The sequence below is a fragment of the Protopterus annectens genome, chromosome 1.part1 (genome assembly GCF_019279795.1).
Source record: "Protopterus annectens isolate FY-2018-M chromosome 1.part1, PAN1.0, whole genome shotgun sequence".
Lineage (NCBI taxonomy): Eukaryota > Metazoa > Chordata > Ceratodontiformes > Protopteridae > Protopterus > Protopterus annectens.
Window position 1 is genome coordinate 371,192,810 of NC_056726.1, and position 15,784 is coordinate 371,208,593.

At 44.5% G+C, this 15,784-nt stretch overlaps 1 protein-coding gene across 1 annotated transcript in view; it reads right to left on the bottom strand.

Annotated features, from left to right (window-relative positions):
* Positions 1-15,784, bottom strand: part of MYH9 (myosin heavy chain 9) — a 1,134,272-nt gene that overhangs the window by 454,107 nt on the left and 664,381 nt on the right. Inside the window, exon 22 of the mRNA XM_044075327.1 lies at positions 1,355-1,463. Coding sequence (XP_043931262.1) covers positions 1,355-1,463 — 109 coding nt within the window. The remainder of the gene's footprint in view (positions 1-1,354; positions 1,464-15,784) is intronic.

Here is a 15,784-nt window from a genome sequence, read left to right on the forward strand (position 1 = left end):
TCCTACACAAGACACATGCAGGCTATTATATTATGTACACAAGAAAATGCTAGTAATTCAGGGCAACTCTCAAACATGCAACACTGAAGAAAATATTTCTGTGAATATGGGCATCTCACCATTTATTGGAAAGTGAACAGAGACTGAAATCACTGCCTGCGTTTTCTCATGCTTTTTTTTTTTTGAGGGGGGGTGCTAAATCCACAGAAGAAAGCTTTGTGACACAGGCATGTGAAAATGTAGAATGCAATGCCTGCTGAATACACAAAGGCACCTTGGCAAACTTGTTAAACCACACATACAGAAAATGAACTGCGTGGAATGCAAAATACCACTGTAAGCCATTTTTTTAATAAATATGCCACCATGAAGTAAGATAGATAGAACAGTGGTAGTAATTTTCAAATGGCACAGCACAACTTCAACACTGACGTGCAAAGTGACAAACAAGACACTACAAACACAAACGGTTCAACAAAACAATCCCAAACTGGAAAGGAATGCTTTGCAGTCACTTCCGATATCAACCCCAATCACAAAACCTTTAACAGTATCCTATTCCAAAGAGTGAGTGTGCACCTACAAGAATGGCTGAGACCTGCATCAAGTACAGTAGCCTCTGAACAGCCGATATGACAGCCAGTTCGTACCAGCAGCTTTAACAACCTTCATTAGACTGGGACAAAAAATAAGGCAACTCTGGCTTGAATGGTAATTCAGCTCATCTCGAAAACCACCTCTCCCACTAAGGCACACTAGTGTTGGGCAGGATTGCACCAAGACAAAACACAAGCCTGACTGAGCTCACTACTGCAACCTGCCGCTGAACAGTATGTACCAGTTCAGTGGGTATGGAAACTAGCACAATTTGAGGTAATGACCTCTCTAGGCACTTAGCACATCTAGTCAAAATGCAAACTGTACATCTACAACGGTCTCCATAAATTCCTGATGCCAAATGAAGTTCCACCGATCACAATAAAGAAGCACACCTGTTACTATGCAGTGATTTACTTCCATAAACAAAGGGAAACTGTATGCTATAGCCTGTGCTACCAGTCATGGGACCAAGCATACATTATCCAGTGCAACTGAAAATATATATTTTATGCCAATATATAAATATAAGAAATATTTTACTTTGATAACTGATGAATGATGAAAAAGATTATACATTTACTGAGCGTACTTTACAAATGCCTTTATTACTCTCCAGTGGGCGCTCCCTCCGCATGTTAACCAATTCAATACCAAGCAGAAGCCAGCCCATAAGCATTACCAACTCAGCCTGTACTACCAACCTGGAGTGCAGTGGACTTGCATTAGTGCAAGTGTGGAGTATGGGTTAAGTTACCTTGGTAAAAAGTCTCCACCATTGCCAGTTGCGCAGTTTCAGGTATGCTGCACAGTTCCTCTGTATCACTCTCATAGCGGTTAGCTGTTGTTGCCTCTTTGCAAAGGCCCTGCAAAACAAAATATCCAAACAAATTACATGTAGAGAGAGCCTGGTGCCTTTAAAGCATGCAGAAATATAATATTCATGAGTCTGTTACACGTGCACCTAATGGAACACCAACAAGTCTTATATGGCATCTCTACTAGTGTATCTCATATGAGATTTCTACTAGAAGGGAATTATTGCCATGAACGCTAAGTACCACCACAAGGTGGTGTGTAGTATCTTGCAGTGCACTAACTACATGAGTCTCTTACTAGCACTTAATGTTTCTAGCATCAGAAGATGCCCATGTTATTCTTCCTTCACTTACCCATAAGCCCTTTCCTGCAGTAAACAAAATCCTGACAGGAAAACACTAACTAAAAACAGTCCATGTGTGTGGTAGGAAGTAGAAATGTGCAACACTAGTCAAAATACATGAGCATACTAGGACTACAGATGCCCACAGTCACTGCTGCAGTATGAATCAATGTGGAGTTATGTTGCTTACTAATATCGGACTGTCCAAACTTCGACTTTACTCAAGGAAGGACTATTCCCCCAAGCCAGATATCAGCAGGATAGACAAAAAGCACCCATGCCAACTCTTCAGGCCTTTATTCACGTTTTTATTTTACTACTCAGAGATGGGGTTAAGCAGGTGTACTTCTGAAACTTGAGGTTGGATGATACACCAAGGAGTGCAACACCCCAAACTGATCCTGGGATTTGAAGTATTTTCACAAAACCAATTCTCAAAAGTGCATAAGCAAATAAAATCAGATTGGGGAGGGGGACAATGCAATGAAGGATTTACTGTTAAAATTGGACTATGCTCTCTCAGACTATGCCCTACGTTCTGCTGTTATTTAACACCTGGGACACGTGGCAGAGTACCAAAACAGTAACTTAGTCATATACTTAGGGTGGTGACAGAAGTCCTACAAAACTGCAGTCAAAGCCTGTTCTGCTTCAAAATGTCAAGCTAGTACTGCCTGGAAAAATCTGGAAGCCCAGGTAGCTTCCCTTGTACTTTAAAGATGTCCATTAAAAATAAGTCTGTGAAAGTGGTGGTAGCCCTTGTATAGTGTACTTTGCTTTTTCTTTGCAGGGCTAGATTAAAGAATGAAGCCTGTCAACCACTTGGACAAAGTCAGTTGTGATGGGTTTTCCTTGCCTGCCACAAAGAAAAAAAAGTTTAGCTTGCCTAAATAATTTTTTAAGCAGAATCACAGCTGTGTACATCCAAGAGGTGCAAGATTTTACCTGCTCTGTGGACATGTGGAAAAGTCGAATGACCTGATTAAGTGCAGTGACAGGCACCACTTAAAGAATAGAGAATGGTTTTAAGTGCTACCCTTTGTGAAAGACCCTGAAGGTGTTTTGCTCATAAGGGCATATAGCAATATCCCTCTAGATGAAGTGTTGGCTACAGGGAAAAGTTTTCCTAGAAAGGAGCTTCAATACAGACTAAACTGCATGTTGAGAGAGGGCAAGTCACTTTTCACACAAAATCAGCACAACACACAATTTCCTTTGTGGCCTCTCATTCTGAAAACTTTTTTACAGAAGGGATGATAGCAAAGCATTAATGGGAAGTTGGCTTACAGGATGACCAAGACCCTTCCCCTACCTTCTCAAAAGAATGGTGAATAAACTGTAGTTGCTTTGGGGTGAATACAATTTGACTAGCCACTGAGGATAAGGATCTCTGGAGAGAGAGACTTCCACTGAAGAATCAAAGCTTTATTTTTTAGACTGCAAGATGTGGGTGCTTTAGTTATGGGTATACAACAGTTCCTTGCTACAAAATGGGAAGGTTGAGCACAGAACCATCAGTATTAGGAAAGACTATATTCAGCAGTCTTCTATACCACACTAAACATCAATGCAGTAGAGAGAAAACAAAAGCAACTCTGCTTGAAGGGATGTAAAATGTCCTTCTAGGGCTGTCTTGCATCTGGAAGGTAAAAACATCAGTATCCAAGGAGCCCCAAACCATGGTGGGTTTAATACCTCAAGGTTTAGTCTCCACATGGAGGAACAGAGTCAAGGTAGTAAGGTGATACATTAAGGCATTCTGAGCAAGTGGAATGTAGTACAGACACAATCAGATGCTCTATTTGGATGCAGATCCAAAGACAAAAATCAAAAGATGGTGAGTCACTGATAATCATTATTATTGTAAACTCCTCCTCAGGCAGTCATCCAGATATGGCCAACTGCGAATGCCCTGTAGCACGATATGGGGAAAGGCTGGACCTAAGCATTTTGTAAATAACCTGGGAGAAGTGGAAATCAAACAGCCAAGAAAGAGGAAAGTTTAAGGACTGTGCCCCCAAGCAGAGCATCTGTAATTGAATGCCCAGAAACAAGGACTGCACCTGTGGGAGGGTAGATGGAGAAGTCTACAACTGGACAGCCAAATCACTGTATCATGCAGTTGTGAATGCGCACTGGGCAGGTCCACTGCAAAACCAACTTTTGGACACAACAGCTATGTAGGACTTAACTCAGCCCCCCCCCCAATATGTATTTTTTTACTTGCAGTTTATGCAACTCTTGCCCTAAGGCAATCATAAAACATACTATCACCACCCCAGGGATTAAGTCCACTAAGAGACAATAAGGGATGCTAACTGGTAAGCAAAGTCAAGAAGTCCTACAGCAGTGATCAAAATTAAATCTTACCTTCAGACTCTCCTGTCACAAACACTTAAGTCTAAAGCACAATTCAAGGAGTGAGGTGTTCAGCTTGGTAGGCCTTGAAGGACAGCCTACAAAAATTCATTAACTATTTGCCATGTTTTAGTAACCTCACAAATCCTTACAAGTAACAACTGTTTGTTATCCAGGTAGGCACACCTAACAACTGCTCCAGGGTTGCCCCCCAAAAGTGAAGGTCTGGTTAAGTGATTTTCTGAAGGTCACACTAGGTAAATGACAGAGGGAATCAAAGACCTTCCCACAAACTACAGCTCACAGCCTTAACCATCTGTGCTAAGAAAATTGACAAAGCCAGTGAAAACAGCTGCATCTTTTTGTAAAATGGTACTGACAGCATTCCCTAAGACAGCAGAATAAAAAGACAACCTTTTTATTTAACATTTGTTAACTGGGAAAGTCCGACTTGGAACAAAATCAATTTTCAGCGGAGGCCAGGGAAAAACGAGCATGATTTTGTAATGTGGTAGGAAACCCAGACAAATGCAAGACAGACATATAGAACTCAACAGCCTGCATAACTACAGGACATTGCCTACAGTATACAAAAGGAAAGGCACCCCCCCCCCCCCAAAAAAAAAAATCTTTTTGCCTCCTGTGCCAGGGGCAACTTTCAAAGAAAAAAAACTAAGTCAGAGGATTTTTTATTTTTTTTTTTTTAATCGTTATTTACCATGAAAACCTGACTAGAACTGATCCCATTTTCAACACCGGCTCAGGGAGAAAAGCTCCATAATTAGATACAAGTAGAGAATACTGTACATATACATACATAATAGGATTGTTTTTTCACTGTACAAGGAGGAAAAAAAGCTGCAGCTTTTACAGCTACAAAATGCAAAATATACTCACTTTGCATACATGTATTAACATTGTTACTCATGCATATACATTAAAACTATGCACAGTTTAAGATTTACAGTTGAAATGTCATAGTATGTACTGAAGCTGAGCATAACAGTTAAAGATGTTAAGAAATACATTAGGATGTCTCAACTATTGCAAAGGGATTTTTAGGAGTAAAGTAGGTTGGAGTTTGTAGAGGAGATTATAAAACATGCATCAAAAACTACAAACATTAATATACAGAACACGAGACAAAAGTACACAGCTAGAAATGTTAGGTGAGATAGGGACTGGGAAGTACATACATGTTAAGAGGAAGTTATGTACCGGAGGTGAAATCTAACAGACTGGGACCACTAATGTGAGGTTTTCAGCAATGCCACAAAAGGTGGTCATGGCAAAGTCATGACAGCGTCGAGAAGCAATTAGTCTCTCCCTTCAGGGGGAAAGCAGTCAGTTGACAAAACTACTGAAAAGTGGTACTTAAGACCTTTGAAGAAGGGGCAAGTAGCCCATTTCGCCAAACAGGATTTTTAGTTGCCTGTTGAAATTCAGAGGATAACTGATGCTTAGAACTCCAACTGAAATTGCAACTGTAAAGTACAGGTGTGATAGAAACTTAACCAGAGATATTTAAATATGTTCACTGTTATAGCAGAGAAAGATTAGTCATGCAAGAACTTACCATAATGATAGATGTCCCTCTCTTCTGTTGCAGTACCTCTGACATAAGGGAATTGCCTGCCAAAGCAACAACCCAACGGCTATATCAGTCTTCTACTGCCTAGGGTGCATGATATGTGATTTAGGCCACAAACAGATGTCCGCCATAAACAAGATACACGCACACCACCCTCAGAACTGAAGCCACAGGTGCAGACAGTATAAGGGAAGGACAGGAAGTGGTGGGAAGGGAGGGAGGGGATGGAATACTGCACAGAAGAGGACAGCTATTGTTACGGTAAGTTCTTACACAACTAATTATGTCCTATCCATCTGTGACAGTATTCCCAACATTAGGGAAGAGTACAAAAGCTCATACAGAAAGGAGAGGAGGAAGTGGCAGAGGAATTTTCTATGCAGCCCATGGAGAATGGCCCTGGCAAATCCTGCCCTGCATCTGGAAATGGAATCCGGCTTACAAGGTTAGGTGAAGATGTGGACAGATATCCAAGTAGCTGCTTCTAAGATAGCGTTTGTGTCCAACCCTTTAAGGAAAGCCCCTGAGGAAGGCACTGCCCTTGTGGAGTAAGCTTTGACTGAACCTGGAAGAACTTTATCATGGTGAGAATAGCAAAAGGCTACGGATTTGGATATCCAATTAGAGATGGTCCGTTTGAATACAGGCAATCCCAGAGCCCTGGGGTGAAACTAAACAGCTGGTCCGACTTTCTAAAGGGTTTAATTTCGTTTAAGTAAAACCGGAGTGGTCTGTACATCAAGGGTGTGAAGGATCCTTTCACTACTGTTCTAAGAAAAAAGGTGGCAAGATGAATAGCTTGGTTTAATGGCAATTCATTGATTACCTTTGGCATGAAGGACAGATTAAGGGAGACCCTGTCTTTGTGGAAGGACAGGAAAGGAGGGGATGCCAATCCCAAAACCCGCCTGGCGGAGGTAATAGCCATCAGGAGAACGGTTTTCCAAGTATAGTGTTTGAAAGAGCTAGACGTTGGCTCAAAATGGGTTTGAGCCAGTTTCTCTAGCACAAAGTTGAGGTCCCAGGATGGAGCCACAGGTCTGATGTGAAGGATGCCTTTAAGGAATTGCTTGGCTTTGAAACTGGAAGCGAAGGAAAGAGGAAGTGGCAGGCAGAGATAACTGGCAGATGCGTTTTTACAGTGGGTTAAGCTAATCCCGCGTTAAGCAATTCACATAGATGACAGAACCATAGGGGGGGTCCACTGTTTGTGGAATAACACCAAAGCGAGAATCTCTTCCATTTGGAGATGTAAGATTAGGTTTCTTGGCCTCTTGCAGGACTTTTAAGTATGTCCTCAGAATAAAGGTGTCTGAAATGAATCAGGGCTTTATCACCCACAGGGTCTGATGGATGGTCTCCAAGTGTAGGAGGAGGAATGGGCCCTTGTGTTAGGTCCATTCTGTAAGGCAACTTGTGGTGACTGTCATTGGCTTGACGGAGAAGGGGGAACCAATGCTGTTTTGGCCAGTAGGGAGTCATAAGCAAGACATTAGGTTTGTCCTGTTGAATTTTAGAATAAGTGGAAGGGGGGAGATGCATACAAGAAATTCCCTTTCCAGGAGATTGATAGGGCATCCAATCACCATCCCGGAGGATGAGGTTCTTTGGCACAAAACTTTGGGAGTTGCTTGTTCAGGGGGAGGCAAACAAGTCCATCTGTGGAATACCACGCTGGTAGACAATATCCAGGAATACATCCCTGTGAAGTGCTCATTCATGGGACTGTGTTCTGGATCTGCTTAGTGAATTTGCCACAGCATTCTGACTGGAAAGCAAGTAGACCGCTTGGAGAGAACTAGATGTGCTAGCTCCCAGGCCTGTATGGCTAGTCTGTAAAGGAGGTAGAATCCTGTCCCCCCCTTACTTGTTGATACACCACCAGAATGTCATTTGTCTGTGTGCATATGTAGTTTCCCTGGTCTGAGCAGGGGTTTAAGAGGACTGAAGGTCAAGGATTAGTGCCTTAATTTCCTTGACGTTTATGTAATCCCTCCTCTGGGAGGGTGTTCACTGACCTTGTACTGTGTGGTGTTCCAGGGCTGCTCCCTAGTCTGTCTGATGGATCAGTGTACAGCACTTGAGTTGGTGGCAGTGGGTAAATGGGGACGGCTGGGTTTTGAATCAGATGTTACCCACCACTGAAGCTCCCTCAAGACAGGGTAGAAGAGGGGTTTGGTATTCTAGAGGGTGGGCATATTGAGACCACAATGACTTAATGAACCATTGGAATTTCCTCATGTGTTACCTTGCTAGAGGCAGTATCGGGATGGTGGATGCCATCAACCCCAAGATTCCCAGAACTGCCTTGCAGACGGCCAGTTGATGGGGGAGAATCTCTGCAAAGATCAAAGAAATCTCCTGTGCCTTGGTAGGTGAAGAGACACCACCATACTCTTGGTTTTAAATCTGCACCCCAGAAAGACATGGTCCTGGGATGGGACCAGGAACGACTTGAAATTTATGGTTAATTCCAGGCTTTGTAGAATGGTAATAGTCAACTGGAGATTTTTGTTCAATTCAGTTTGGGAACTGGCTTGAATCAAAAGGTAGTCTAGGTAGGGGAAGATGAGGATACCTTGGAGTCTGCAAAGGGCAACAACGGGTACTAGGCACTTTGTGAAGACTCCAGGGCAGTGGAGAGTCTAAAGGGCAAAGCCAAGAACTGATGATGCGAGGATCCGGCACAGAAGCGTAGGAATCTCCTGTACATGGGGTGGATGGGTCTACGGAAGTAAGCATCCTTTGTATCTATGGAGGCTAGAAGTGCTTCAGGGAGGACTAAAGGGAATAAGGTTTGCAGGATAAGCATTTTGAATGAGGGAATGATGAGAAAGTCGTTTAGGTAGGAGAGGTCCAAGATAAGTCTATGGACCTTCCTTCCTGGAAACTATGGATAGGTGAGAATAGACGCCTCTTCCCTCTTATCCTGGAGACACAGGCTTGACTGTGCCCTGATTAAGCAGGTTTTGCAGGACTGGAGGAAAGAGGGTCCTGTTCTTTAGAACGTTGAGGTATATCCCTGAAGGGAGGCAGCTTGTGCCACACCATGAAGTACCCCCTTCTGATGATGCTCAACACCCAAGTCTTGAGTGATGAGCTCTCAGGATGGAAGGGATAGCATTAAGCACTGGGAAGGGGGGGTGACCTGACTGCTTGAGGAGTCATGCTGCAGAGCTTGTCTGATCAGGAAAGGGTTGCTAAGCAAGCTGGAAAGAGGAGGAAGACATACAAGGAAACTGATGAGTTTTCTTAGGCCTTTTTTGGGGTTTTGATTATGCGGTTCTGGATTACCTGCATATAAAGACTTATTTTGCAGAGAGATTTCTGTGAAATTTAGACACATGGGATACTAGAATATGCTTAATGTCCAAGTTCCTTACTTTTCTCTTGCAGAGATCTGAACAGTTCTGCAGAGGGTTTTCCAAAAAGAGTGGAGTTGTCCAAGGGAGCATCCATTATTTTTGCCTCAATGTCCTCAGGGAGGGGCTGAAGCCTTAGCCAAGCAAATTTAATGGCATAAGAGGAAGCTGCAGCTCTTGAGGTGGCTTCTACAGCTTTGTAGCTGCATTTAATAGAACGTCATGCCAAGGCCTTGTTCTCAGAGTCTGACATGTCTGAAATAAGTACTGAAAGTTGGGAGAAGAGTTATAAATTATACTTGGTCATGACAGTCTGGTACTGCAGAGTTTTGAAGGCTCGGGTGGCTGAGGTATAGATTTTCTTGCCCAGCCTCTCCAGTTGTCTGATATCCCTGTCCAAAGGGAGGGGTGAGGATGAAGGAAGTGACCTGCACGCTTTATCAGAGGCTACTGAAATCACAGAAGGGTCTGCAACTGTGGCCTTAAAGAAAATTGTAGCCCTTGGGTACTATGTAGTACCCGTCTGGCTTTTTTGGAACTGGAGGATAAGAGTCAAGATGAGTGGAAGTAGATGCAAAAGCATCTAAAAAGGCTGATATAACAAGGGATGGCTGAAGGGCTAAGGGATTATACCTGTAGGTCAATGTTTTAGGCCCTCCATAATCTCTGTACTGTCCCCACTTGAAGTGGTCATGGATCCTGGAGATGGTTTCCCAAAGAAATTTCCTCCATATGAGATTCTGTTCCATTGGAATCTTCTTTAGAAGAGGCATAATCTAAAGGAGAGGGGATTTGACAGGAGTACTGTATCACTCCTCAGATGAAACATCTTCCTCAGAAGTGGCCTGAGGCCTAGGTCTTTTCTGTGGAGAGGCAGGCCAGGCTGTTGAAGCAGGGCAGCCAGAGGAAGGCCTAAGCACCATGAAGGCCTTAAACAGGAGTTGTGTGAAATTTTGCCACGCCTTCTGAGGGTTGGGGGGCATGCCAAGTTTTTTGCTACTTTGCAGGAGTACCCATGCGGTGCCAAAGTGGGCCGGTCGTGGGCTTACATTAGACAAGTCAGAGTAGACATCCTCCCTATCGATTTCAGCAACTCCCTTGGGGCCTTCCGACACTAAGCCTGGGCTCTCCCTGGACATCAGAATTCGATGTTTAAGTTGCCTCTCTGGACCTGCATACATCTGGAAAAAAGGTGGCCCGCGAAATGGGCTCTGCCTGTGGATCCAGATCAATAATGGCAGGTGTCTCAGAGCTCTCATGCTTCAAGAGAGATGTCCATATTGAGAGAGACAGCTTCGACTTGTGTTTTTTGGCCTTGCGCTTAAGCAGGCTCAGTCAAGGTCAGAGAATGTTTCCATTTTGCTCTTGGCTAAAAGCTTAACGTGTTAATTTTCTAGGTAGACCACAAGGGAGAATAACAGACTTCGGAGGGTCTTGGGCACAAAAGACTGACTAATGAGGGAGTTGGGGACCCGGTTCATGGTACTGGCACAGAGCAACGGTTGAGCCAGCTATGCTTCTGCCACGCAATCAAGCACCTGAGCCGCTATCCAATTCTTATCACCTGGGTTGTAGTCAGGGTTTTATCACTACACCATCAGGACGGGCTTCCCTCATTTGCTGATGCACATCACTTACTAGTGCTATTTAAAAACATGCAGGGTCACAGAGACGAGTTCTATTCAAAAGGCTAAAATTACTGCCATCTCCATGTGCTGCCCCCCCCCCCCCCCAAGTTTGTGCTAGATCCCTTGAATCAGTTTCTCCCAAGAAAGCCTCATCCTTAGTAATTATCTGGGTGCCCAGGTCTAGTTTTAATTGGACCCCCCAAAACTAGGTTCACCTGTTTATCCACCAGAAAAAGCTCTTTGACACAAAGCAGGATGGGACTTGGTACAGGAAAGCATGTATGCTGTTCCATTTTAGACTCCACTGCTGCTCGTGAAAGTACAGTTTTGTACCTACCATAAATGTAGATGTCCGATAGATATGCAACTGCAGTCCTGACATATGGGTTGTCCTGCCTCAGGCAGCCCTTCGGTCGGCCGGATTCCAAAGTCTGGGTCCGGCGTCGGCTGATGTCGCCTCCTCCCAGACGTCAGAGCGGCTGGGGTATAAAGGTATCAGCCGACGCCATCCTCTTCAGTGTTTCTTGTCCCCGATGCCAGGTGCCCTCCAAGGAAGGCTAAATTTTGTGAATGGATAAACAAAAAATTCAGACATGCACAACAGTAATAAACAGATACACCATAACAGATAACCCCAGCTTATAGGAAAGGGGGGAATGGACCCAAGGGAAAAAACAGAGGGGTAGGAGGGAGGGAAAACCTGACTGCAGTTGCATATCTATCTGACATCTACATTTATGGTAGGTACTAAACTGTACTATGTCCTTCAAGAATGCAACTGCAGTCCTGACATATGGGTTGAATACCATAGCCAAGCTGGGGGTGGTAGGACTAAGCAAGGGATGGTGTAGCTAGAAGGCCCTGCAGGACTGCCGAAGCAAAGCCTGCTCGGGATCTGGAGTATAATAGCAGGTTGTAGTGCTTGGTAAATGTATGCACGGAGCTCGATGTAGCAGCCTCTAGAATATCTTTTGTGGCCACTCCTCTAAGAAAGGCTGTGGATGTGGCCATAGCTCTGGTGGAGTGTGGTCTAATATTAGCTGGCACACTCTTTCCATGGAAGGAGTAACAGAATCTGATGCAGTGTCCAATCCATTTTGAGATAGTTTGCTTGGTGACTGCCTTTCCTTGTGCCCCAGCAGCATAGGCTACCAACAGTTGGTCAGACTTCCTGGTAGACTTTGTTCTGTCCCAGTAGTAGCGTAGTTGTCTGTGAATGTCTAAAGTATGCAACAGCTTTTCCCCTTTGTTTTGAGGGTTAGGAAAGAAAGTAGGCAGGTGAATTGCTTGGTTTAGTGACACTCTGGATATCACCTTAGGCATGAAGGAAGGATTGGTTCCAAGGGAAACTCTGTCCTGATGAAAGATGAGAAAAGGAGGAACTGCCATGAGGGCCTGCATCTCCGAGACTCTTCTTGCTGAGGTGACTGCCAACAGGAAAACCGTTTTCCAAGAGAGAAATTGCATTTCTGAAGATGCTGCTGGCTCAAAAGGAGGAAGAGTTAATTTTTCCAAGACGTAATTGAGGTCCCATGCAGGAATCGGTCGTTTCCTTGGAGGTTTGATATTCTTTATACCTCTTAGAAACAGTCTTAGCAAGGGATGCGAAAACACAGGTGGATCACAGTTGTAATGTGCAGAGATAGCTGAAGCGTGGATTTTGATGGAAGAGTACGAGAGGCCATTGTGAAACATTTCTGCTAAGTATTCTAATATCTGAGGTATGTTAATCAGTGATGCATCCTGTCCCTTGTTGACATTTCAGATGATGAATCTCTTCCATTTGGCCGAATAGGTTTTTCTGGTGGAAGGTCTGCGTGCCTCCAGCAAAATGTCCTGAACTGTTTTGGAGAGGGAGTCATGGGTTCCAGTCATGGAATTCTCCAAGCTGCCAGCTTTAAGGTTTGTAGGTACTGATGAACTGTCTTGTAATTGTGTTGAGTCAGGAGCTGAGGCCATTGAGGCAAGGGCCACGGTTTGGAGTGAGTTATGCTCAGTAGCAGTGGATACCCGTGTTGCCTTGGCCAGTCTGGAGCTATCAAGATTCCTCTCGGATGTTTTGCCTTGATCTTCAGTAACACCTTGGTGAGTAAAGGTAGAGGAGGAAATGCATAAATTGTTAGGGCATTCCAGCTGAAGGAAAGAGCATCTGTTCTCCAGGCTAGAGGATGGTGTATCCTTGTGCAAAACCTTTCCAGATGATGACTGAGATGAGATGCAAAGAGGTCTATGTCTGGTCTTCCCCATGCAGATGTTATTTGTGAGAATATGCGTGGGTGCATCATCCATTCCTGTGGCTCCAAGAAATTTCTGCTCAACCTGTCTGCCAGAACATTGTCCTTGCCCGGAACAAACTGGGATTGCAAGTAGATGTTCAGATTCAGGGACTTTTCCCAAAGAGTCATTGTTAGTCTGCAGTGGGGATAGGAATGAGTGCCCCCTTGTTTGTTTATGTACCACATGACAGTGGTGTTCTGTCCTTATTAGCAGATGACCTTGCTGAAGAGATTTTCCAAAGGCTTCTATTGCATGTATCACTGCCATCTCTTTTTGATTTATGTGCTGATGCATTTCCATGGGAGTCCATTGCCCTTGAATGCATCTGCCGTCCATGTGCGCCCCCATCCATGGTCTGAGGCATCTGTCGTAAGTTTGACTTGTTGGAGGTTTGTTGAAAGTCATACCTTCGTTTAAGTGACTTGCTTGAGCCCACCACAAAAATTCCCTTTGCAGGCATGGTATGAGTGGTATTATGTCTTCCAGGTTGTGGCTGTGTTGAGACCACAAGCTTTTTAGGTACCACTGCAGTTTTCTCATGTGAAGTCTTGCCAGAGGGATTAGAAGAATGCAAGATGCCATGAACCCCAGGGCCTGCAGGGTTTTCCTTGCGGTCAGGTGGGTTAGTTTTGCTAGGCTTTTGAAGTAATCTGTTAAATGCTCTTGTTTCTCCTCTGTGAGGAAGGCCATTTGTAGCTGTGTGTTCAGCTTTGCTCCTAGAAAAATAATCTCTTGGGATGGCAGCAGTCTTGATTTTTGAATGTTGACTGTGTATCCCAAAGCCTGCAGCAATTGAATGACATAATCCAAGTGTATTATCAAGGTTTGTTTGCTGTCTGCTTGTATGAGGCAGTCGTCCAGGTAAGGGTATATTTGAATCCCCTGGAGTCTGCAATGTGCCACTACTGATGCCAGGTATTTCGTGAATACTCTGGGCTCAGTAGATAAGCCAAACGGCAATGCTGAGAATTGATAGTGCTCTGTTCCTGCAAGAAATCTGAGGTATCTTCTGCAACTGTGTCTGATAGGGACATGCACGTATGCCTCCTTGAGGTCCAGAGTAACCAGCCAAAACCCCTTGCCCAGCATGGGAAGAAGTTGCTGTAACGTCAGCATCTTGAATTTTGGCACCATGAGAAAAGTATTTAGAACGGACAAGTCCAAAATAGGCCTCCATTGCTTTTCTTTTCTTGGAACAAGGAACAGTCTTGAATAAAATCCCTGGCCTTGTTCCTGAGGAGGAACCCTCTCTATTGCTTTTATTTTTAACAGCTTTGAGACTTCTCTGAGTGACTCTGCCCTTTGATTTTGTGGCAGGATTGGCATGCCTTGTCCTGTTGGTAAAGTATGGAAGTGGAATCTGTAGCCTCTGTGTATTATATCCAGAATCCATTTGTCCTTTGTTATAATGTGCCAGTTTGTTGAGAATAGAAATAATTTTTCCGCCTAAAGGTGCTTCTCTGAGCCTTGGTAGGCGGAGTGGTAGGTAAGTCATTGTGATTATCCCTGTGGTGCAGGTGAAGTACCTGTGTTGATTTTGAGGTTGCCACTGGCGTCCCCTGTAGGAGCCTGGGTATTGCCCTCTACCTCGTGCATGCCTGTTCTTTCCCCTTTGAAGGACCAATTCTTTGAAGGCCAAATTCTGCTGAATCTGGGTGGCTGAACCTGGAGGAAATCTTTTACTGTCTGTACTGATTTTGCCTTCTCCTCAATAGACTTCAACACATCCTGGGCATTAGCACCAAAAAGCTTCTGTTTATCCAGAGGTGCGTCCAGGAGCTTTACTTTAACATGATCCGGCAGAGGCTGCTCTTTCAACCAAACATGTCTACGGATAACAGCCCCTGTCATGGCTGCCCTACATGAAGCCTCCAATGCATCATAACCACATTGAAGAAAATGGTTACTAACTTGCTTTGAAATATGAACCAAATCCTGCAATGCCTTTCTATCTATAGGCTCAGGAGAGGCTAGCTTTTTCTGCAAATCATCCAGTAAAAAATCCTGGTACTTAAACATATGAAAAAGGCAGTTAAGTGACCTCATGGCAAGGGTGGTAGAGGTATAAACTTTTTTACCCCATCTCTCCAGGGCCTTGCTTCCCTGTCAGCTGGTAGTGGATTTTTGGCCAAGGAAGAAGCTACTCCTTTGGGGCCCTGTGAAATAGTTTCTAGATCCACAGATTGGACCTTAAAGAAATGCTTGAGAGTGTCAGGGACCCTGTAATATCTGCCTTGGCCTGGCTGGCGGCCTTAGCACGTGCAAAGGCCTTGATGGACATGGATACAGGAGGCCTAGCTGCCCCACGTGCAGGGGTAACCTTGTCCACAGGAATGGTGTCGGGTAGTTCAAGAACTTCGGTTTCTAGAGGAAATTCAACAACCGGCACCGGTGTAGCCTCCGAGACTGAGGAGTGTGTTACTGCGGTGTCGTCGGCCTGGAGCGGTTGAATAATCGCTTCTGAAGGGACCGAAGCACTCGTGGAGGGCTTAGGTGTAGAATCGGTGGAAGACGCGGGCCGAGGATGTCGGTCCCGGTCCTTACATTTCTTGGCAGTTTGTGCTGTCGGTTGTTCCGACGGCATGTTGTAAGCTAAGGATTCGCCAAAAAAGTTTTTGGCAAATTCTGCCCAGCGTCTGAGTGCGCTTAAAGCAAGCACAGGCAGCAGAGGCAGAGACGTCGTGGTCTGGGCCCAGGCAAGAGAGGCAGTAGGAATGGAAGTCCTTAGGAGGTATTTGTTTACCAGAAGACAAACAATTAACTTTCTCAATTTGTTCTGACATCGGCTGAGGCAAGAAAAAATGTTCCC